This window comes from Pseudorca crassidens, chromosome 3 (genome assembly GCF_039906515.1).
Source record: "Pseudorca crassidens isolate mPseCra1 chromosome 3, mPseCra1.hap1, whole genome shotgun sequence".
Taxonomy (NCBI): Eukaryota; Metazoa; Chordata; class Mammalia; order Artiodactyla; family Delphinidae; genus Pseudorca; species Pseudorca crassidens.
The window spans coordinates 140,028,729-140,049,425 of NC_090298.1; the positions used below are offsets into that span (position 1 = coordinate 140,028,729).

Here is a 20,697-nt window from a genome sequence, read left to right on the forward strand (position 1 = left end):
CCCCGTTGGCTTTTTTTTTTTTTTTTTTTTGCGGTACGCAGGCCTCTCACTGTTGTGGCCTCTCCCGCTGCGGAGCACAGGCTCTGGACGCGCAGGCTCGGTGGCCATGGCTCACGGGCCCAGCCGCTCCACGGCAAGTGGGATCTTCCCGGACCGGGACACGAACCCGTGTCCCCTGCATCGGCAGGTGGACTCTCAACCACTGCGCCACCAGGGAAGCCCCCCGTTGGCTTTTGACAACTGTCTCCCATCTCCCTCTAAAGGCCTCCTTAGCCTGCTGGTGCCTTGAGGTTAGGCAGAGGGGTGAGCTGACTCAGAGCCCACAGACATGTTTTCGCTCTCCAGATCTGACTCTGTCAATGCTGAATGGCAGGGTCCAGCCTTCCTCAGCCTCCTGGTCCTCACCTGGGCAAAGGGGCTGCTTTTACATCTTGCTGTGGGGGCCACATGTAGCTGTCTGTTGTATGCCACTGGGCATGCTTTAGGCATGGCCTTGATTGCCTGAGGCCAACTAAGCACTGAGTGGCCTTCCTGTGGGAACTTGGCCCTCTCCAATAGCCTCCCTTATGCGCCATCAGGAGGGCACACACATTCCCAGCCACCCAGAGCAGTCTGATCTACCATGGTAGTCTCACAACCCCACATCTTCCTTCTTGAAAGACCTACCTGATGTCATGGCTTTTTTTCCCCTACCACCTGCAGAATTGGAGAGAATGCCTCTGTAGCAGCCATCTTCCTTAATGCATCCCCACGTTGGTCTTCACTCCAGAATTATTGTCCCCATTTTGCAGATGAGTCCACTGAGACTCAGCAAGTGAGTTGTTTAAGCTTATGCCTGGGAGGCAGATCCTATCCCTTTTGAGTCCTAGCCGCCTTAGCTTTTTTAGGCCCTAGAACTGCTACTGGGGCCCTGGATGAACAAGATGTAAAAACCCTATCCTCTGTGGGTATAACTGCCTCCATCCCCAGGATATGTACCTATCTGATTGCATTTCATCCTCATTACTGCAGGGTGAGCAGGCCAGGATTGCCAGGCCCTGCCTCTAGCCAGTTAGTGGCAAAGCTGGGCCAGAGGCAGACATGTCAGGTGTCGCATTGTGCCTGGCAGCTGCCAAGGCCCTGCGGAAACTGCCTCTTGTATTGGCAGGAAAAGGAGAAGGCCCAGTTGGCAGCAGAAGCTCTAAAGCAGGCAAATCGTAGTGTTTCTGGAAGCCGGGAGCTGAGGCCTACCAGGGAGAGGCTCTTGGAGTGGCCCGATCAGGAGCTGGATCGGGTCAACAGCTTTCTGAGCAGCCGTCTACAGGAGATCAAGAACACTGTCAAGGACTCCATCTGCGCCAGCTTCAGTGTGTGTGAGCTCAGCATGAACAGCAATGGCTTCACTAAAGAGGGGGCTGCTGAGCCAGAGCCTCAGAGTCTAGCCCCCTCAAACCTCAATGGCTCCTCAGAGCAACGGCCTGACGTTAACCTTGACCTGTCCCCTTTGACTTTGGGCTCCCCTCAGAACCATATGTTACATGCTCCAGGCGAGCCAGCCCCACCATGGGCAGAAATGAGAAGTCTCCACCCACCATGGACAGAGGTGAGGGGCCCCCCTCCTGGTGTCATCCCTGAGAATGGGCTAGTGAGGAGACTCAACACCGTGCCCAACCTGTCCCGGGTGATCTGGGTCAAGACACCCAAGCCAGGTAACCCTAGCTCTGAGGAGCTAAGTGTAAAGGAGGTCCCTGGTTGCAAGCAGGAGCTGCCTGAGCCTGTGGCCTCAGGTGGCAAGCCACGGAAGGGCAAGAGACAGGGTAGTCAGGCCAAGAAGAGCAAGGTGAGCCCAGCTCCCCAGTCCCCAGCCTGCCTTGAGACTCCCAGTGCCAAGGGCCAGACCCCCAGCCCCAAGCAGCCAAGCAAGGCCCCAGAGCCTCCCAGAGTGGACAGCTGTGCCGAGGCTGGAGAAGGGAGCCAGGGGACCCGACCAGGACCAGGCTGGGCTAGCAGCCCCAAAGCTGACAAGGAGAAGGGCAGCTCCTGGCAAAACTGGCCAGGTGAAGCCAAGGCACAGCCTCTGGAGCAGGAGTCTGTGCAGCCCCCAGGCCCAGCAAGGCCACAGAGCTTGCCACAGGGCAAGGCCCGCAGCCGCCGGAGCCGCAACAAGCAGGAGAAGTCAGCCTCCTCCTTGGGTGAGTGCACCAGGAACTGAGTGGCTGACCCCCCCACCCAGCCAGGCCATGGGGTGGAGGGCAGTCCTCACATGTGAGCAGCATTGCCCCAAAAGCATGACCCAGACGCCTGGCTGTGAGCACTGAGCCCTCCTGGCTGTGTCTTCCTAGACGATGTGTTCCTGCCCAAGGACATGGATGGGGTGGAGATGGATGAGACTGACCGGGAGGTGGAGTATTTCAAGAGGTAGGTATGAGGCTGCCTGCTTTCCCACTCACGGTGGACTCCAGGGCCCCCCCGACACACATACACACTCAAGCCTCAGAAAGGCCTCACCCTCAGCCATGTGCCCTTGGAGGGAGAACTTGTCCAGCCCCTCCTGGCTCTCTCCCACCAGCCTATCTGCTGGGACACAGGTAGCCAGGATGATTTGGCAGGACAGGTCATCTGGGAAGGTGCAAGGGACAGGGAGCAGGAGGCATGTCAGACCCCAAGAACAAGGGCTTTCTCCAGTTTTATTCACCTGCACTTCCTCTGCTCTGCCGGGGATGAGTTTGAGGGGCAGAGGCAAATCAAACACAGTCCATCTAGGTGGGGAGAGAGAGCCATAAACATACAATCCAGTGATAAGTGCTGTCCGAGGAGTAAGGGCATGGGGCTAGGGCCTAGGAATGGCCAAGCTGAGAGGTGGGGTGGCCAGGGCAGCCCTCCCAAAAAAGGTGGTAACCAGGCTGAAACCTGAGGAATAGGAATGAGTGGGCCAAGTAAAATGAAAAGAGTTTGAGGGCAGAAGAAACACATCATCCTTGAAGGAACAGAAGGCATCTCAGTATAGCTAGAGTAAAATACAGGGTGAGGAGGGAGGCTGTATCCTAAGGCATTGTCACTCTCTTTACACATTGTCCCCTGGGCCTGTGGGCATCTCATCCAGGAAGTCCCATACTGCTAGACCCCAACACCTGGGAGCCAGAGGGGTTGTGCAGAGCTGACCTGGTTTCTTTAGTGACCATGACACACAGGTCTAGAAGAGGGTCCAATGGAGAGAGGAGGGAACCTCTGATTGTGCTTCTCTGGCATCTCCCGAACCTAACAGGTTCTGTTTGGATTCTGCAAAGCAAACGCGTCAGAAAGTTGCCGTGAACTGGACCAACTTCAGCCTCAAGAAAACCACTCCCAGCACAGCTCAGTGAGGTATAGAGACCCCCTTCAAGTGTTGCATGCACCCTCTCTTCCCATGCTGTGCCACCTTTTGTGCCCCTGCCAGGCCATTTCATGCTCTGGGGCATAGAGGGTTGGACTAGGTGCTCGGCTGGCCACATCTCTTCTCCTGAGAGCCCTCCTGCTTGTGTTCCTGAAGGGCCCTTCCAGCCCTGCCATCTCCTGGGGTATCACTGCCAGGCCTCTACTTCCCTCACCAGCTGCCTCCCAAAGTGTCCAGGAGGCCATGGGCCTCAGAGGGCTGCCCCCATGCCTGACATTATCAGCCTGAGGGTTGAATCTCGTTTGCCTGGCCTGGCTTCTCCACGCAGGCTACCAAGGTGCTTCCGAGTTGAAGCCATGCGAAAAGGACACAGCCCCAAGGGAACAGTGACAGGGCAGCCACGCTAGACCAAGGCCTTGGAAGTCATTTAGGCATAGAGGAATAGGTGGGCCCTCTTCCCCAAACAGGACAGATTCCACGAGGAAATTGGTAGTGAAACCGCCTCCTGGAAGAAGAGCTTGGCCCCGACCTGGGCTCTGGCCTCCTCTCCCAGTCACCTGCAAGGGTCCTTTTGTCTGAAATATTGACATATCAGATGATGTTCCAGGCTGAAAACTGAGAAGGCAGTGGTGGGCTGGGAACCAAGGGCAAAAGAGATGGCTGTCTGGCAGGCCTTGGTCCTGGGCTTGGGGCTTAATGGCTATGCAGTGCCATAGTTCACCCTAAGATGCGTCCCTGGGGTCAGGCCTTTTCTGGCTGGCAACCACACAGCTGCCTTCAAGGCAACAGGAAGCTGGGGCAAGTGGGCTGAGCTCAGGAACCCCCCCAGGAGGATGTCCTCACCTGTCCTCTTCCTCCTCTTTCCAGTGCCAGGGAAACAGACTTCTGGACCCTGGGCTGAGTCCCCGAGTCCCGTTTTGGGTGAGGATCCCCCCACCCTTGACACTGACCTCAGCTTCCCAGGAGCAGCCTTCAGGGCTGGGCTCCCTATGGCACCTTTGTACTACCCCAGAGTCAGGACTGTCCTCAGACTCACCTCATCCCCTCTGCTCTGTGGGCCTGGGCTTCCTGATCCTTTGCCAGACTGATACATCCATGCCCCCAGGAGCTTCTGCTAGGGCTGGGTTGCCCTCCTGCCTTTCTTCACCACTTCTACAAGAACCAGGAGCTACAAGGACCCCAGGCACCTTCATCTGTTGCCCTTCATGAGAGAAAACGGGTCACACCTCCTCCTACAGCCCAGTGCCCCTGTCATCTAGGAAACCTCATCCAGCCATAATTTTCTCCCACTCCCTCTTGGCTGATCTCTTTCTCAAGACAGGGGATGCTCCCCTCCAGTGAATGCTCTCCTCTGACCTTCTCCACCCTCCTCATAGCGTGATTGTGAGCCCCAAGTGCGTTAAGAAAGCAGTGCTGGCACAGACTCGGGACCCAGCCCGGGCCATGTACCTGGAGCCTGAGGCAGGAGTCTGAGTGCATAGGTGGCCTCTTCACTGTCAACAGGAGCGCAATGCCAGAGGCTGGCCTCTTATTCCACTCTGGCCTACAGCAGAGCATTGTGGGCTCCTCGAGTGTTGTCCACTTTCCTTGAGATTTAGGATGATGTTCACTGGGGCCGGGGCTCTGTCCCCCAACTGTGACTTAACCTTCATCCCCTGCTGGAGGTGATCGTCTGTTCAGTGTTTTCAGCCCAGGGGACAAAAATAGTAGGCAGCTGTTCCTGCCTCCATGGGCACCTGTGGAGACTCAGAGCCAGCATGAGGAGGCAAGGGTGGGAGCCATTGCTCATCGTGTGGCCATGCTCTTCTGTTTTCTCAGCCCCTGCCAGATCAAGCTTCTTCAGGGTGTCCTGAGACCCTGACTGCCAGCTGAAGGTCTACACCTTTTTCCTTCACATCGCCACCCACCTGCCCAAGACCCTCCCTGCCATCCCGGACCAACCAAAAGCTGAATAGATGCCGTGTGTGCTGGGGCCCCTCAGGACCTCTGCAGAACCGCTTCCTGGTGCTACGCAGCCTCCACATTCAGAGCCCGGGGGCTGGGCTGGCCTTTGGGTTTGGGGGCTGATGGTACTGCTGGCCCAACACTGCTTTCTTTGTGTTTGGTATTTTGTTTTACTTGTTTTTTCAATTCTTTTTGATACTGTGAAGATCTTTCCTGCCGAAAGATAAAGCAACATTTGGACACAGAGTTGGTATGTTGGTGGTTCGCTTGTCTGGGTGGGGAGTGAGGGTGAAGGATGTACTCAGAAGCATTGGAGTCCTTCTTAGTCATTAACCTTCTTGAGCATGTGCTACCTGTCAACAGGTTGGCATCGTTTCTGCTTAATTCTCGAAGCAATGCTAAGTGGGACTGTTATTCCATTTTACAGATGTGGAAATTAAAGCTCAGACAAGAAGGTGACTCTACTGAGTTCAGTTTGACCAGCTAGGATTAGAGCATAGGCCTGTATGCCAGCAGCATCTGTGCCATTTCACCCATTGGGAGGACTCTGGTATGGAAACCCTGAGCAACCCCTTCCCCACACTGTCTTAGTTTCCCTCCCTCCAAGATGGATGAGTTGGAGGGGTGCAACTTGATCTCTGTGCAGCTGATTTGAGAAGGTATCAGGGGAAGCCTTGAGGACTTTGTGAACTGTGCATCTATAGCCTGGACGATTGGAGTTGTCAGGGGAAGTTGGTGGTAAATGGAGTTTTTATAAATTGGATTTGACTTTACAATGGGAATGGACGTGCAGCCTAAGTAGTTGAGAGTTAGGAGAGTAATGAACTATCTCATCCCCCCCTCCCCACCGTGGATCTGGTTAGTGAATTCAGATTTTAATATAATAGTTTGCTAGAAATGCCTCACACACACTTTTGTCCCGAATCCTCTCCATTTTCCTACTATAACCAACTCTTAGCCTGAGCTCAATGTGTGGAGCGACAGTGGTAGTGGCGACGCAGTCACTAAGAGCCCTTTGTGGAGTGTTGGGAGCAGAATCGGAAACCAGTCCCTCCCTCCTCCAAGGTTGGACACATATATTCTCTCTCTCTCTCTCTCTCTGTCTCTGTCTCTGTCTCTCTCTGTCTCTCTCTCTCTCTCTCTGTCTCTCTCTCTCCCCCCCCCCCCCCGCCCCAATACAAGCGCTTCCTTTTCCAAAGAGGTAAAACAGCATTAACCATGGGCTCACAGTTCCTGGTCCCTTGGCCAAGCCGCAAGGAAGTGTGGACACTTCTGTGAAACTTTTCTCTGTGTATTTATTACCTGTGCTCCTCTCTCCCTTCAGCTCTTACACTAGGCTCCTGCCTTGCAATTGAATTCTCACAACTATCTAAAATTCTGCTTCATCATTTCAAAGTTGCAGGTCTGATCAAGCAGCCACTTTACATACAGAGAAAGAAGACTTTTGAGAATGGCATTGAGGGCCCTCTAAGCCCGGCCCCTGCCTCTGGCACACTCTCTCCACACCTGATGACCTCAGTCTCCAGCTAGGCCTGGCACCCTCGGGGCTTCTGACTTTTGCTCACTTGTTTCCCTCTTCCCAGTTAACACTTTGTTCATGAATTCCACCATAACTTTCACATCCCTTTCTTTCAACTGAGAAGCCACTTTTACTGTGAGAATCAAGTTTGCCCTGCGTTTATGCTAATTCCAAAAGTGGTACCTTTTGTGTCTTAGAGATTTCTTAATCTCAAAACCGGTTATCTGTGTTTGTCTCCTCACCTAATCTGTAAGGTCCTCACAAGCCAGGTTTGTGTCTTGTTCATCTTTTATCTGCTTCGACACTACGCACAATGCCCAGCACATACTCATGTTTAATATATGAAGGAAGAAAACAGCACTGACCCATCACTCGTCTTTAAAAGTTCCCAGTGAAGTTGAAATCACCCTGACAGTCTTGGCCCTGCATGCTCTGGGTCTACCTTAAAGCCTTAGCTCTGACTACCCAACCCCACACGGGCCACGTGATCACTTTGTTCCCTGGGAACTTGCACATGGCCAGAACTTCACTCCTGCTAGACCCTCTATCAGGAAGCCTCTCCCTCTCTTGCATTCCCAGCTCTGAGATTCCACACTTCCTTGTAACTTCAGATGCAGGTCTCCTCGAAGCCTTCTCTGGTTCCCCAGTCACACTCTGAACTCTGTTACAGCATTTACATTAAATAATCGTTTACATACATATACAGGCCCTCAGTTAAAACCCACCGTCATCATTTTGTTTATCCCTCACCACTCTGAACATAGGCGTCTCACACAGATGAGAACACCAGTCAGAGCGGCAGCGTGTGTTGAGTCACTTTCTCTTCAAGCCCCGCCCTGCCCTCCTTGGCCCGCGCCGGTTAATGGGGGCGGGATAGAGAGCGGGTCGGGATCCCAGCTGGCTGGGTCCCACCGCACCCAGGCCACGAGAGGGCGCAGTGTCCGCTGGCGGGGGCGTGCCGGGTGACGTCACGCCCTGGGCGAGGCTGGGGACCCAGCACACCGCCGTCTTCGGGATCAGCGGTCCCCACGACTCAACCCGACTCGCTTTGCGCCTTCAGCGCGTGCTCCAAGTCCTCCAGCGTCCCACAATGCCTTGCCTGACGCTTTCGCCCTCAGCCCTGGCAACAGCTGCGTAGCCGCCCACAGGGGGCGGAGACGCCACACCGCAAGACAGGGGCTCAGGAGAAAATTTGTCCCTCTGCGCGATCCGGCACTTAGAGGTCGTTGCTAGGCGCCGACGTCCGTTTCTTCACATCTGATTGGATCTCATCATAGGCGAGGCGGGGGTTTTACAGCGGTGCGCATGCGTGCAGCAGAGGATGGAGGAATCGGAACCCGAGCGGAAGGTGGGAGCCAGGTGGGGGTCCGCGCGGGTGGCGAGCGATCGTGAAGTGGGGGGCGGGGGTCCGGGTCTGACTCGTGTGTATCTGCAGCGGGCTCGCACCGACGAGGCGACTGCCACAGGAAGCCGCTCCGAGGCAGACGATGAGGACGACGAGGACTACGTGCCGTACGTGCCGTTGCGACAGCGCCGGCAACTGCTGGTGAGGGCCCCGGCTCGAGGGTGGAACGAGGGCAGGAGATGGGGGTTTGGCGGTGGGATGGGGGGTGGTCCCCGGTCTGCGGAGTAAGGTGTCAAGTACACGGGAGCGTGGTCCCCAGGCAAACGAGGAACTGGCGACCTGATCTGAGGGGTGGGGCAGCTGTGCGCCTTGGGGCACAGAACCCAGTCCCAAAAGCCAGGATCCTGACTCAGGCCCCTGGGCCCGATGCCCCACTGTGCGTTGGGCTCGGCTCTGTGGGGCGCTGGTGGAACCTCAGCTCCAGAAGCTGCTGCAGCGAAGACGCAAGGGAGCTGCGGAAGAGGAGCAGCAGGACAGCGGCAGCGAGGCGCGGGGAGATGAGGACGACATCCCGTTGGGCCCTCAGTCCAACGTCAGCCTCCTGGATCAGCACCAGCACCTCAAAGAGAAGGCTGAAGGTGGGCTGGGCAGCAGGCGGGAGGCTCAGCTTGGTGCACTGCTTTGGTGTCTCTCTGACATCTTCTGCTTGTTTGGTCAGCCCGCAAGGAGTCTGCCAAAGAGAAGCAACTGAAGGAAGAGGAGAAGATCCTGGAGAGTGTGGCTGAGGGTCGAGGTATGGCTGTAGCTAGGGCAGAGAGGAGGTGGACTGAGCCTCCTCCCCCAGTCCTAGGCATGTTATATTTCAAAGGGCCTGGCCTCTGGGAAGCAGGAACCAGCCCTGAGCCACATCTGTTTCCTCAGCCTTGATGTCAGTGAAGGAGATGGCTAAGGGAATCACGTATGACGATCCAATCAAAACTAGGTATGTCTTTCCAGTCTGGAAAGTCAGTCACTCTTACTTCAGACAGTATGTGGTGGACACTGGCGGGAACACCCCAAAGCCAGCTGTGCCCAGGGGCTCTCTTGACTCTTGCCACCCACCCACAGTTGGACACCACCCCGTTACGTCCTGAGCATGTCTGAAGAGCGGCATGAGCGTGTACGGAAGAAGTACCACATCTTGGTGGAAGGAGATGGTATCCCACCACCCATCAAGAGCTTCAAGGAAATGAAATTTCCTGCAGGTGCCTGGGAGCTGGGAGCAACACCACATTTTGATAGGGAAATATCTGCAAGGTTGCAGCCTAGCCCTCACCAAGCCCAGCAACTGCAGCATTGGGTCTAGTCAGTGGGGATGAGGGATTTGAGAAGGAGAGATTTATCTTTATTCTCCTTTTTCAGTTGTTGCAACTGTTCATATTTACCAATTTCTGTCATTAGGGAGCTTTGGTGGGCAAGTGATGACAGCCTTAAACAGACCTGGGTGTGAATCCTGCCTCTGCTTAACCTAGAGGCCTTGGACAAGTCTGCGTGTTTGTTTTTCTTTCTTTTTTTCTTTCTGGGTCTTAGTTTCATCATTTGTAACGTGAAGGACATAGTGCCAACTTTTTGGCTTTGGGGGCTTGTTGGAGTACCTATGAGACACAAGGATGATGCCAGTGTTGTTTTCTGTAGCCATCCTGAGAGGCCTGAAGAAGAAGGGCATCCACCACCCAACACCCATTCAGATCCAGGGAATTCCCACCATGTGAGTGTGAACCTGGTGGCCCTGGGGAGGAGTGGTTGCTAGATGAGAAGTAGTCCCTGTATTCCAGTGAACCTGACCCTCAGGCCTCTCTTCTCTCACCAGTCTGTCTGGCCGTGACATGATAGGCATAGCCTTCACGGGTTCAGGCAAGACACTGGTGTTCACTTTGCCGGTCATCATGTTCTGCCTGGAGCAAGAGAAGAGGTTACCTTTCTCTAAGCGTGAAGGGCCCTATGGACTCATTATCTGCCCCTCGGTAAGAAAGCCTGGCCTGGAGGACAGGGTGCAGATGGGGCCACCTTCTGGTGCCAGCCACTGCCCCTGTACCTGCAGCGGGAGCTGGCCCGGCAGACCCACGGCATCCTGGAGTATTACTGCCGCCTGCTGCAGGAGGACAGCTCTCCACTCCTGCGCTGTGCTCTCTGCATCGGGGGCATGTCCGTCAAAGAGCAGATGGAGACCATCCGACAGTGAGTATAGGCACCCCCGCCCCAAGGGCTTCCCCAAAGTCGCTGCCTAGACAAGCTAAAGGACACTTTGCTTTAGCCACTCGACAGATCCTTGCAGAGGCCTCTCATGGGCCCAGCCCTCAATGAGCCCCAGTCTAATGGGGAGGTTGGTTGGGGTGGGACAGAGGGATGTGGTGAGGTACTGTGGGAACACAGCAGATGGAACGGGGGCATCTGGGAGGTCAAAGAGCCGGAGCATTCCAGGCAGAAGGCAAAGAGGTGGGGGCCCCGGGGTGTCCAGGAAGGTCAGGGTTGTTCAGTGTGACCCATTGAGGAGGCTGAGGCTCTGGGGCATGGCTGGACCTGTGCCCTTTCCACACAGTGCAGTTCCCAACAGACATCACTAGATGTCCAGGGTTACAGACAGACCAAACCCAGTTCCTGTTTCATAGGCATTGCTAGTCAGGGAGGTTGCAGACATGGAAAAGATGAGCTCATTGTACTACGAAAGTGAGCCTTTGAGGTCTACAAAGGGAGCTGTGGGAGCACAGGCTGAGCCCTATCTGAAGATTTAGGACCGTCCTCCTGGGGGCAAGAGGAGTGACCTGGGGGAAGGGTGTGTGGGGCCGAGGTGACCACATGGCTCGGGTAGAGCAGTGGAACAGAGTGGTGGTCGAGAAGGTTGCAGCGCTCTCCAGGAGAGCCTTGTGCCGTCCATAGAGCAAGGTGGTGACAGTGACAAGGAGCGTCAGGTGAGGAGAGATAGGAAAGAGGCTGGAGGGCAGAACAAGGTGGAGTGCCGGCCTCTAGGTAGGGCTTAGCAGGTGGCCCTGCTGTCAGTGTCCCTCCTTGGTCCCCAGTGGTGTGCACATGATGGTGGCCACCCCTGGGCGCCTCATGGATCTGCTACAGAAGAAGATGGTCAGCCTGGATATCTGTCGTTACCTGGCCCTGGACGAGGCTGACCGCATGATCGACATGGGTTTCGAGGGTGACATCCGTACCATCTTCTCCTACTTCAAGGTGCCCTTCCCCACCTGGCCGGGACGCTCCTGCCACCTTCCCCCTACACACCACATTCAACTCTGGAGGGCCCTAAGGCCCTGTGCTGCCCACCCACTGTCCCAGCCCCTCAGGCTCCCCAGGCCCCACGTGCCCTCAGCCCCAGCCTTCTTTTTCCTTAGGGCCAGCGACAGACTCTACTCTTTAGTGCCACCATGCCTAAGAAGATTCAGAACTTTGCCAAGAGCGCCCTGGTAAAGCCTGTCACGATCAATGTGGGGCGTGCCGGGGCTGCCAGCCTGGATGTCATCCAGGTGGGCAAGCACTCCTGATGGGCAGTCTCACCTGTGAGGGCTGGATCTGGCGAGGCTCCCTTAGCTGATCGGAGCCGGGTGGGGGGCCACCTTGTGGGCACTAGGGGTTTCATTCACAGCCACAGCCCTTAGCAGGAAGCCTTCTCATGGTACCCAGCCCTTGGCAAGAGGCTCTCTGGTCACCTCCTAGCCAGGACTGGGGGCCCATCCTCTGTGGCAGGGCCATGGCTGGTGAGCCTGTTCTCAGGACCACCTAACCTGATCCTGGTGGTGGCAGGAAGTGGAATATGTGAAGGAGGAAGCCAAGATGGTGTACCTGCTTGAGTGCCTGCAGAAGACACCGCCGCCTGTGAGTGCTGCCAGCCAGGCTAGCCCAGGGGCAGCATGCTGGCGGAAGGTTGCGGGGGTGCCCAGGAGTCAGCCCCTGTGACTGGAGTTGGCTTTCCTGGACAGGTGCTCATCTTTGCAGAGAAGAAAGCAGATGTGGACGCCATCCATGAGTACCTGCTCCTCAAGGGGGTTGAGGCTGTGGCCATCCATGGGGGCAAAGGTTAGCGTGGCACGTGCATAGGCATGGACCCCGCTGCCATAGCAGCCCCTCATCTTATCCCTTCCCCTACCTGGCCGGCCTGCCACTACTCCCCAGACTCTTGCTGTCGCTCTAATAGCTCCTACCTGACCCTTCCCAGACCAAGAGGAACGAACCAAGGCCATCGAGGCATTCCGGGAGGGCAAGAAGGATGTCCTAGTGGCCACAGACGTAGCCTCCAAGGGCTTGGACTTCCCTGCCATCCAGCACGTCATCAATTATGACATGCCTGAGGAGATCGAGAACTATGGTGGGCTGTTCGGGGGGCTGGGGTTGCGGCCTAGGTCCCAGCCCCTGGGCAGTGGGCCAGATGCTCTGTTCCCTCTCTCTGCAGTGCACCGCATCGGCCGCACTGGGCGCTCAGGAAACACAGGCATTGCCACTACCTTCATCAACAAGGCCTGTGGTGAGTCTGCCACCAGGGCCACCTTTGGCTGTCCCCTGGGTCCTCCACCTATGACCAGCCAGGTCCTGGCTACAGGGCCCAGGGCTGGACCTGATGGTTCCCCGCCACCCCCACAGATGAGTCGGTGCTGATGGATCTCAAAGCCCTGCTGCTGGAGGCCAAGCAGAAGGTTCCACCCGTGCTGCAAGTACTGCACTGCGGGGACGAGTCCATGCTGGACATTGGAGGTGACACGGGGTGGGAGACACTAGTCCAATGGGGGCGTGATGGGAACACCACGGAACAAGTCCATTCTGCCCCTCAGTGGCCTGGGGGTCTGATGGGGGCCCAGGGTCTGGGGCACAGAGCCTGGCCCCATCACCATGCTGACCCTCCTCCCCCACCCACCGCTACCCCATTCCCCCAGGAGAGCGTGGCTGTGCCTTCTGTGGGGGCCTGGGCCATCGGATCACCGACTGCCCCAAACTCGAGGCTATGCAGACGAAGCAGGTTAGCAACATCGGCCGCAAGGACTACCTGGCCCACAGCTCCATGGACTTCTGAGCTGGCTGTCATCCCTCTTTCTCTCCAAGGGGCCTCCGTCCCTGGGGCTCCAGCCACCTCCCACACACCCCTGCCCCGTGGGCAAGAAGCCAGCATCCTCGGCCCAGCTGGCCTGGGTTGGGCCAGGCTGGACCTGGCTGCCTGTTCCCTGTGCCCCCCAGAATTACTATTTTTGCTCCTCTTTATCCCAGTTGCCATTAAAACACCAGCCTTTTTGGTCTCAGCCTCTGTGTTTTGCCTTCTCTGCCCTGTGCTTCCTGGGCAGGCCTCACCCTCTGACCTCCAGAGCCCCTCTCAGGTAGGGCCTTGGCATCTCCCACCACTACTGCCATACCTGCTGGTACTCAGTTGTGGAAGGAGCTGCCTACCCAGGTTCCCCTCTGGGGGCTTAGGGTATTTCCTCTAGTCTACCTGGATTTATGACTCAGAGAAGAACCACACTGATGGACCAAGGGGAAATGGTTGGTTGGGTCTACTGGTCTTTCTGATTGGCTGTTATAATCTCCAGCCCTGCCCCAGCCTCCCTCTTCCTGTCACTGTGTAAAGGTCCTGGGGCTTCTCCTAAGGCCCTTTAGGAGGAGACTTCCTGCCTCAGGCCCCTTGCCCACACAGGCTCCCAGTAGGGAACCCTGTGCTCTGTTTGCCAAGGGGGCAGCAGATGCCACAGGACTGCCACTCAGGCCACAAGCACCCACTGACCCAGCTCTGTGCCCAGGTATCTGCTGGGCTCAGGACACAAATGAGCCAGGCAGTTGCCCTCTGAGGAGTTCACAGGTGAGTGGGACAGACAGATCAGCCATGAATAAATGTGGGCAGCGGTCACGGGACTGCTGGCAAATGGGCCAGGATTTCAGCATCTTGCAAAGGGTAGACAGAAAAAGCATTGGTGATAGCTCCTCTGTCCAGGCACTTCATGTGCAAAGCCACATGCTTATCCCAGCAGGACAGCAGTTGCTCAAGCCATGTTTGTCACTTGGTGTGTGGCCTAGGGCAAGTTACTTAATGTTTCTGAGCCTTGATTTCCTCATCGCTGAAATGGCAATGAGAATGCAAAGGACATGGTGTCTGAGGCTGCCAGAGCTCAGGGCTGCTTGGGCCACAGTGGGCACAAAGCCAGGTGAATGAGGCCCTTGGAAAAGATTTCCTGCCCGAGAAGCTACATACCCCACATGTGACCACCAAACAGTATTCAGCCTGTTTACACATTCCTTCCGAGAGGTGGCACTGAATAAATGAAATGAGGCTGTTCTCAGGATTCAGATTCATATGCAGAGCTCCCATACTGGCCTCCAGGAAGACAAGACTGAAACAGGACTCTAGCAAGAAGCAGAGCTTAAAAAGCCTGTGAGCTCTCCAGGGAACCCGCTGGGGGCGTGCCACCCATGCTCACGTGGCTGGGGCCGTGCCATGAGGGCTGGGGCCTTTGTGCTCTCAGACAGCGTGGGGTGGTCTGGGGAGGCCTCCCAGAGGAAGAAGTCCCAGAGCCCTGAGCAGCACGGTGAGAGGTGCCCTGAAGGGGCCAGGCTGGGGGAGGTGGAGGCCAGAATACCCAGCACCCTGAATGCTGGGCCAAGGAGTCCAAGCTAAACCTCAGGGCACTTGGGAGCCAGGAAGCATTTAGGGAGGGAAGAGACAGGTTGGTTTGGGGTTAGAGAGGGCCCGGTGGGCCCAGGTGGGGACGTGGTTCAAAGGGGAGATGCCAAAGCTGGCAATGGATAGGGGCTGTGAAGACGGAGAGGAGCAAGTGAACATTAGAACTATTTCCAGAATAAAGACAAGCAGACCAACCAGGACTCCAAGGGGGAAAACAAGGAATTTGCCAGTCTGGCTAGAGAAAGGTCCTGGGGTAGGGACCAGGCTGTGGGAATGACAGGCCCCAGGGTACACAACAGCCCCAGGATGGGGGAGGGGTAGGAGCTCCTGATTCGGGAGCCAGCCTGCGGTCAGAGGCTCACACCCAGCTGACCCAGGCAGGCACGGGTCATCTGGTGGTCCAAGGCCCCTGCCTGGCACTAGTGGGTACCTTGGGCCAGCTGGAACCCCAAGGAAGAAATATGTGATGCCCTTCACCCCCATCCTAGCTCCTTTTCCGAAGACAGGGCTCCCCTCCCCCAACCCTGCAGCTGCCTCTCTGGACAGAGGGAGGGGGAAGTGGCCAGAAGGGGAAGTGTGAGGAGTTCCCCTCCGGCCCGTCACCAGTCTCCTCAGGCCCTCGGAGCGGCGGCCATGGCCATGGAGCCTCTGGAGACACCCATCAAGGACGGCATCCTCTACCAGCAGCACATCAAGTTTGGCAAGGTGGGGACCCTGGCTGCCAGGCAGCTGCCTGGGACAGATGGTGGGCCTCTGCCCCAGCCTTGGACAGCCCACCAGAACCTGGGAGAATGGGGGTAGGAGTCCAGGTGGGGAATCCAACCCAGGTGTGGGGAAGTGGAACAGAGCCCCATTCTCAGCCTGAGCAGGTTGGGCTGAGTGGGCCTTTTCGAGACCCTGCCTCATTTACAGATGGGAAGCCAAGAGCGGGGGGAGCCAAGAATGGAACCCTTGGGGCAGGGCAGAGCTGAGAGGCTGGTTAATCCAACCGCCTTCCATCCCATCTACTAGTGGCACTGTGGCCCCTCGAGAGGGCTGGAGGCTGAGCTGGAGGAGCCCCCAAAAGTGGAGCTCCATCCTGCAGAAGAGGGCTCAGCTCCTCCCAGCCCTGTCCTGGGGTAGCAGGCCCTGCACACACACAGCTCAGCTGCAGCTGCTGCCCAGGCAGATAAACCGTCTGTTTCCTTTGCTCGACGCTATTTGCATGTTTCCTTCCTTGCCATCATGAGACTGAGGCCTCCCTCCCGCCCCAGCCCTTGTTCCGTGGCCCAATTGACCTTTTCTTTACAGGGGGTGGGTGCACCAACAAAGCAGTAGTGTCAGGTGGTCTGCTCTGGCCACTAGATACTTTACAGACATTGCCCAGTAGAAGCCCCAGCCCCGTGTTCTCATAATCTTTTGAGAGACGAGGATCCTAGTGCTTATGGGGGGGTCACAGTTAGGAAAGCGTGGGGTGGATTTGAAGCTAGGGCTGACCGACTCCAAGCACAGACGCTTCCTGCCGCCGGGCTGGCTCTGGCAAGGCATCCTCTGTGGCCTGAAGAGCTGCGAGGCAGAGGCCAGCCTAGGTGGCCAGGAGTGTTTGCTAAGTGGCTTGTGCTAGGCTGAGCTGCAGGGAGAACTGCCACCCGAGGGTCATCTCCCCCATCTTCATCTCCTGCAGAAGTCCTGGAGGAAGGTATGGGGTCTACTGTATGCAGGAGGCCCATCAGGCGTGGCACGGCTAGAGAGCTGGGAGGTCCGGGATGGTGGCCTGGGGCCAACAGGTGACAGGTCTGTGGGGCCTGGCCGGAGAGGAGAGCGGCGGGTCATCCGCCTGGCTGACTGCGTATCCGTGCTGCCGGCTGACGGTGAGAGCTGCCCGCGGGACACTGGTGCCTTCCTGCTCACCACCACGGAGCGAAGCCACCTGCTGGCCGCACAGCACCGCCAGTCTTGGATGGCCCCCATTTGCCAGCTGGCCTTCCCGGTGAGCACAGAGTGGGCGGGTAAGGCATCCAGGGGCCAGCCGGGGAGACCAGTTCACTCACACCTTGTTCATCTCCATGCTCATTCACATCTCATCACTCAGCAAGCACCTGCCAAGCACCTAGAAGCCTGGGAAACAGCCCAGAAGCCCACAGAACAAATCTCAGATGGCCATGCATGCTATGGAGAAAATAAGAGGCTGGGTGGGAGCAGGAGTGAGTAGGGGGATGTTAGGATGGTCCAGGAAGGCTTCTCAGGAGAGGAGAGTGCGCCTGAATCCTTGAGGAAAAATAACCCACCAGGCAAAGATCTGAGGAAAGAGTGTCCTAAACACAGGTCTGAGGAGTCCCCTGAACTAAGGGAGCAGCATGGGCAAGGGCCCAGGGAAAAGCTTGATGTTCAAGCAGCAGAAAGGCCAGTGTGGCTGGAAGGTAAGGAGTGAGAGGGGGCCCAGGAAGAGGCAACAGTGGAGAGTCCGGTGGGAGCCAACTGAAACTGCCTTGGGCCACATGTGGAGTTTGGGATTTTATTCTGAGTGTGAGGAGAAGCCTTTGGGGAGTTGGACACAGAAGCTGAGAGTTTTAAAGCTTTACAGGATCCGTGATGGACCAAAAGGAAATGAGTGGCGGTTCCTCAAAAACTAAACATAGAGTTAACATATGACCCAGCAATTCTCCTAGGTGTATACCCAAGAGAACTGAAACAGGTGTCAAAATAAAACTTGTACGAGAATCTTTAGAGCAGCATTGTTCACAATAGCCCAAAGATGCAAACAACGCAAATGTCCATCAACTGATGAATGGATAAACCAAATGCAGTCTATCCATACAACAGAACATTACTTGGCCATAAAAAGGAATGAAGCACTGATACATGCTACAACATGGATGGACCTTGAAAACATGCTAAGTCAGAGAAGCTAGACACTAAGGGCCACACATTTCATGATTCCATTAATGTGAAATACAGAAGAGACAAATCTATAGTGACAGAAAGCAGCTTAGGGGTTGCCAGGGAATGGGGAGAGGGGGGAATGGGAAGTGACAGTTAATGGGTACGGGGCTTCCATTTGGAATGATGATAAAATTCTGAATCATACACTTTAAAATGGTTAAAATGGTAAATTTTATGTTGTATATTTTACCACAATTCTTATAATTAAAAAAAAAAAAGGGAAATAAACAGGAGCAAGGAGACCAGTGGAAAACCATTGCATTTGACCCTGGCCATGGTACCATGGGCCAAGGTGGTCATGATGGAGAGCTCAGGGTCAGAGCCCAAAGGACATGGTGGGAGATGGGGAAAGAGGCCAGAGATGGGAGGAACAAGTGGCCATTCACTCGTGGGTCCCACCCTTGAAGCTCCCACCCCTTTACTGCTCCAAGCTGTCAGGGACACACACAGGCCGGCCCAGTCGCTGGCCAACCTCAAGGGCAATGGACAGCCTCGTTTGTGCCCTCTGCTTTATAGCACTCAGCACCCTCAAGGGGGAGCCGGTGGGGATTGCAGGTGGGGAAATAGGCTCAGAAGGGTGTCCAAGGTCTTGCAGTGTGTCAGGGGCAGAACTGGGACTGGCACTCAAGTCTCTGGGTGCCCTTGCTTGTCATGAACCCCAGAGAAAGGATGTGGGAAGAGGAGTGGATGGGACACTAACCTCTGACCTTGTCCCATTCCCCAGGGCACAGGGGAGAGCTCCCAAGGACCAGGGGAAGCAGAGGCTCCCAAGAAGGGCCTGGTCCAGATGGAGGAGAACTCCATCTACTCCTCCTGGCAGGAAGGTGAGTCGGGGAGGTACAGGGGCAGCCTCAGCCCTAGCACAAACAGGGCTGGGATCTTTCCGGGACCCCCCGGGGGGCTGTGCTTGTGGCCCTCACGGCGCCGTTCCTGCAGTGGGCGAGTTTCCAGTGGTGGTACAGAGGACGGAGGCAGCCGCCCGCTGCCAGCTGAAGGGGCCCTACCTCCTGCTGCTGGGCCAGGACTCCATCCAGCTGAACGAGCCCGCCAGCCCCCAGGCGCTCTACACCTGGCCCTACCGATTCCTGCGCAAGTTCGGCTCCGACAAGGTGAGGTGCTGGGCGGCCGCCCCACTGGTCCCGCAGGGAAGGGTAGCGGTTGGCGGGCGGCCCCTCAGCCGCTGACTCCCCGTGCCGCCCGTGCCCAGGGCGTGTTCTCCTTTGAAGCCGGCCGCCGCTGCGACTCGGGCGAGGGCCTCTTCGCCTTCATCAGCCCCCGCTCCCGCGACCTATGCGGGGCCGTAGCCGCCGCCATCGCCCGCCAGCGGGAGCGGCTCCCGGAGACGGCGGGGCCCCAGCCCTGCCCCCTGCCGCGGGCCACCTCCCTGCCCTTGCTGGAGCCTCCGGGGGAGCTGCGGGAGGTGCCCCCGGGGCCCGAGGCGCCCGGCTCCCGGAGGGCGCGCGCGGCCGAGCCCGGGCCCCAGAGCCTGCCCCCTCTGCTGGGCCCCGCAGCCCCGGACGAGCCGGCGCCCGCGCTCTACGCGTCGGTGTGCAAGCGGGCCAGCCGGCTTCCGGACGCCGCCGAGCACCTGTACGAGAACCTGTGCGTGCTGGACGCCGGCCCAGCGCCCGACGTCGGCTGTCCGGAGCAGGAGGGCCCGGGCGGCCGCAGCCCCCTGGCCAGCCACATCTACCACAATAGCCAGGACCTGGGCTGGCCCGGCGCGGCCCATGACAGCAGCCTGGAGGCCCAGTACCGGCGGCTGCTGGAGCTGGAGCTGGCCGACGACGGCGACGAGGCGGGGGGCTGCGCCCGCGCCGGCACCCACTTGGGCTTCAAGGCCAAGCTGGTGACGCTGCTGAGCCGCGAGCGCAGGAAGGGACCAGCTCCCTGCGACAGGCCCTGACCGAGTATCGTGGCGGCCGGAGGAGAGGAAGGCTCTCTCCCTGGGACAAGAGGGCGGGGGAACAATGGACATCTGCAGACACACCCCCACACTCACTCTAGCCTGGAGGGACAAGGCAGACAGCCTGGGGAGGACCCCTCAGGTGCCCTGCTGGACCCCAGTGTACAGTGTACAGATTTGCTGGTAATAAAGCCTTTTAGTTCTCCTCTCCATCCCACCTTGTGGCCCACAGTCCATACCTCCTCCCTACGGCTCCTTGCAGTGGCTTGCCCGGGTCCACACAGACCCTCAAACACAGGCATTGCAGCAAACACCAGTGCCCTGTGCTGGGTTCCAGGGACACACGTGACCTGGACCTGACCTCTGCCACCAGTAGGCTCAAGTCTCCTGGAGCAGGAGGGTGAGATGCAGGTAATTACGGCTCCACGTGGTCCTGTTCAGCAGAAATAACTCCGACAGTAGGGCAGAGGGAGAAATAAGGCTTGCTGATGGGAAAGGTGCCCCCTGAATTGAGTGTGAAGGGCAGGCAGGGCTTCACCAGGCTGGCAGTGAGCCCTGGAGCTTTCCAGGATGAAGGTGGGCATGGTGGGTGCAGAGAGCAAGGGAAGACCATGGACCTGGAGGGCTCCAAGGGGCTGAGGGAGAGTTGGCCGCACATGAGAGACCTCACCATCCTACAATGAGCTTGGTCTCATCCTCAGTAGAGGGACATAGTCAGCCAGGGAAGCAGTGTGGAGGCTGATTTTGAGGGACCAGAAAGCCTGGGCTGGGGAGGAGTTGGGGGCGGGGGGGAGACGGGCAGGTGGAAGGGCGTTCAAATGTGCGCACACCCAAAACACTCCCCACTGAGACTCAAAAATGCACAGACACTTCTGTGGAACCCCTGGCCTCAGTCTTCCTCAACTGTCAAGGATAAAGATCAAATTGCGTACCAAGCATACATTCATTCGAGTTTGATCAGGTGCCTACTCTGTGCCAGGCACTGAGGTCACGGCCATGTTCATTACAGCCACAGTCCTGTTCTCAAGGAGTCCTCACTCCAGAGGGAAATAAGGAGTCTCTTGAA

At 57.1% G+C, this 20,697-nt stretch overlaps 3 protein-coding genes across 15 annotated transcripts in view; all 3 read left to right on the forward strand.

Moving 5' to 3' along the window:
• Positions 1–5,542, forward strand: part of FAM193B (family with sequence similarity 193 member B) — a 31,488-nt gene extending 25,946 nt beyond the window's left edge. For all 10 annotated transcript variants that reach the window (XM_067732672.1, XM_067732671.1, XM_067732670.1 and 7 more), the window contains 4 exons: positions 1,148–2,171; positions 2,322–2,397; positions 3,245–3,342; positions 5,171–5,542. In XM_067732672.1, coding sequence (XP_067588773.1) covers positions 1,148–2,171; positions 2,322–2,397; positions 3,245–3,341 — 1,197 coding nt within the window. In that variant the 3' untranslated portion in view covers position 3,342; positions 5,171–5,542. The remainder of the gene's footprint in view (positions 1–1,147; positions 2,172–2,321; positions 2,398–3,244; positions 3,343–5,170) is intronic.
• Positions 5,543–7,726: 2,184 nt separating this feature from the next.
• On the forward strand, positions 7,727–13,433 carry DDX41 (DEAD-box helicase 41). Of its 2 annotated transcripts, XM_067732680.1 has the most exons (17): positions 7,727–8,163; positions 8,251–8,361; positions 8,639–8,798; positions 8,879–8,953; positions 9,082–9,142; positions 9,268–9,404; positions 9,835–9,907; positions 10,010–10,163; positions 10,241–10,377; positions 11,217–11,379; positions 11,541–11,672; positions 11,950–12,021; positions 12,126–12,222; positions 12,362–12,511; positions 12,596–12,667; positions 12,784–12,894; positions 13,074–13,433. In XM_067732680.1, the coding sequence occupies exons 1-17, from the start codon at positions 8,137–8,139 to the stop codon at positions 13,208–13,210; spliced, it is 1,869 nt and encodes a 622-aa protein (XP_067588781.1). In that variant the 5' UTR covers positions 7,727–8,136; the 3' UTR covers positions 13,211–13,433. The 2 variants fall into 2 exon arrangements, with proteins under 2 accessions (XP_067588781.1, XP_067588782.1); XM_067732681.1 differs by lacking the exons at positions 7,727–8,163; positions 8,251–8,361; positions 8,639–8,798 and having other exon boundaries at positions 8,877–8,953; positions 9,029–9,142.
• Positions 13,434–14,725: 1,292 nt separating this feature from the next.
• On the forward strand, positions 14,726–19,874 carry DOK3 (docking protein 3). Of its 3 annotated transcripts, none has more exons than XM_067732683.1 (5): positions 14,726–15,508; positions 16,407–16,772; positions 18,450–18,549; positions 18,662–18,834; positions 18,933–19,864. In XM_067732683.1, exons 1-5 carry the CDS (start codon positions 15,437–15,439, stop codon positions 19,629–19,631), a joined length of 1,410 nt encoding a protein of 469 aa, XP_067588784.1. In that variant the 5' UTR covers positions 14,726–15,436; the 3' UTR covers positions 19,632–19,864. The 3 variants fall into 3 exon arrangements, with proteins under 3 accessions (XP_067588784.1, XP_067588785.1, XP_067588783.1); XM_067732684.1 differs by having other exon boundaries at positions 14,727–15,508; positions 16,467–16,772; positions 18,933–19,861; XM_067732682.1 differs by lacking the exons at positions 14,726–15,508; positions 16,407–16,772 and having other exon boundaries at positions 17,913–18,834; positions 18,933–19,874.
• Positions 19,875–20,697: the final 823 nt, after the last annotated feature.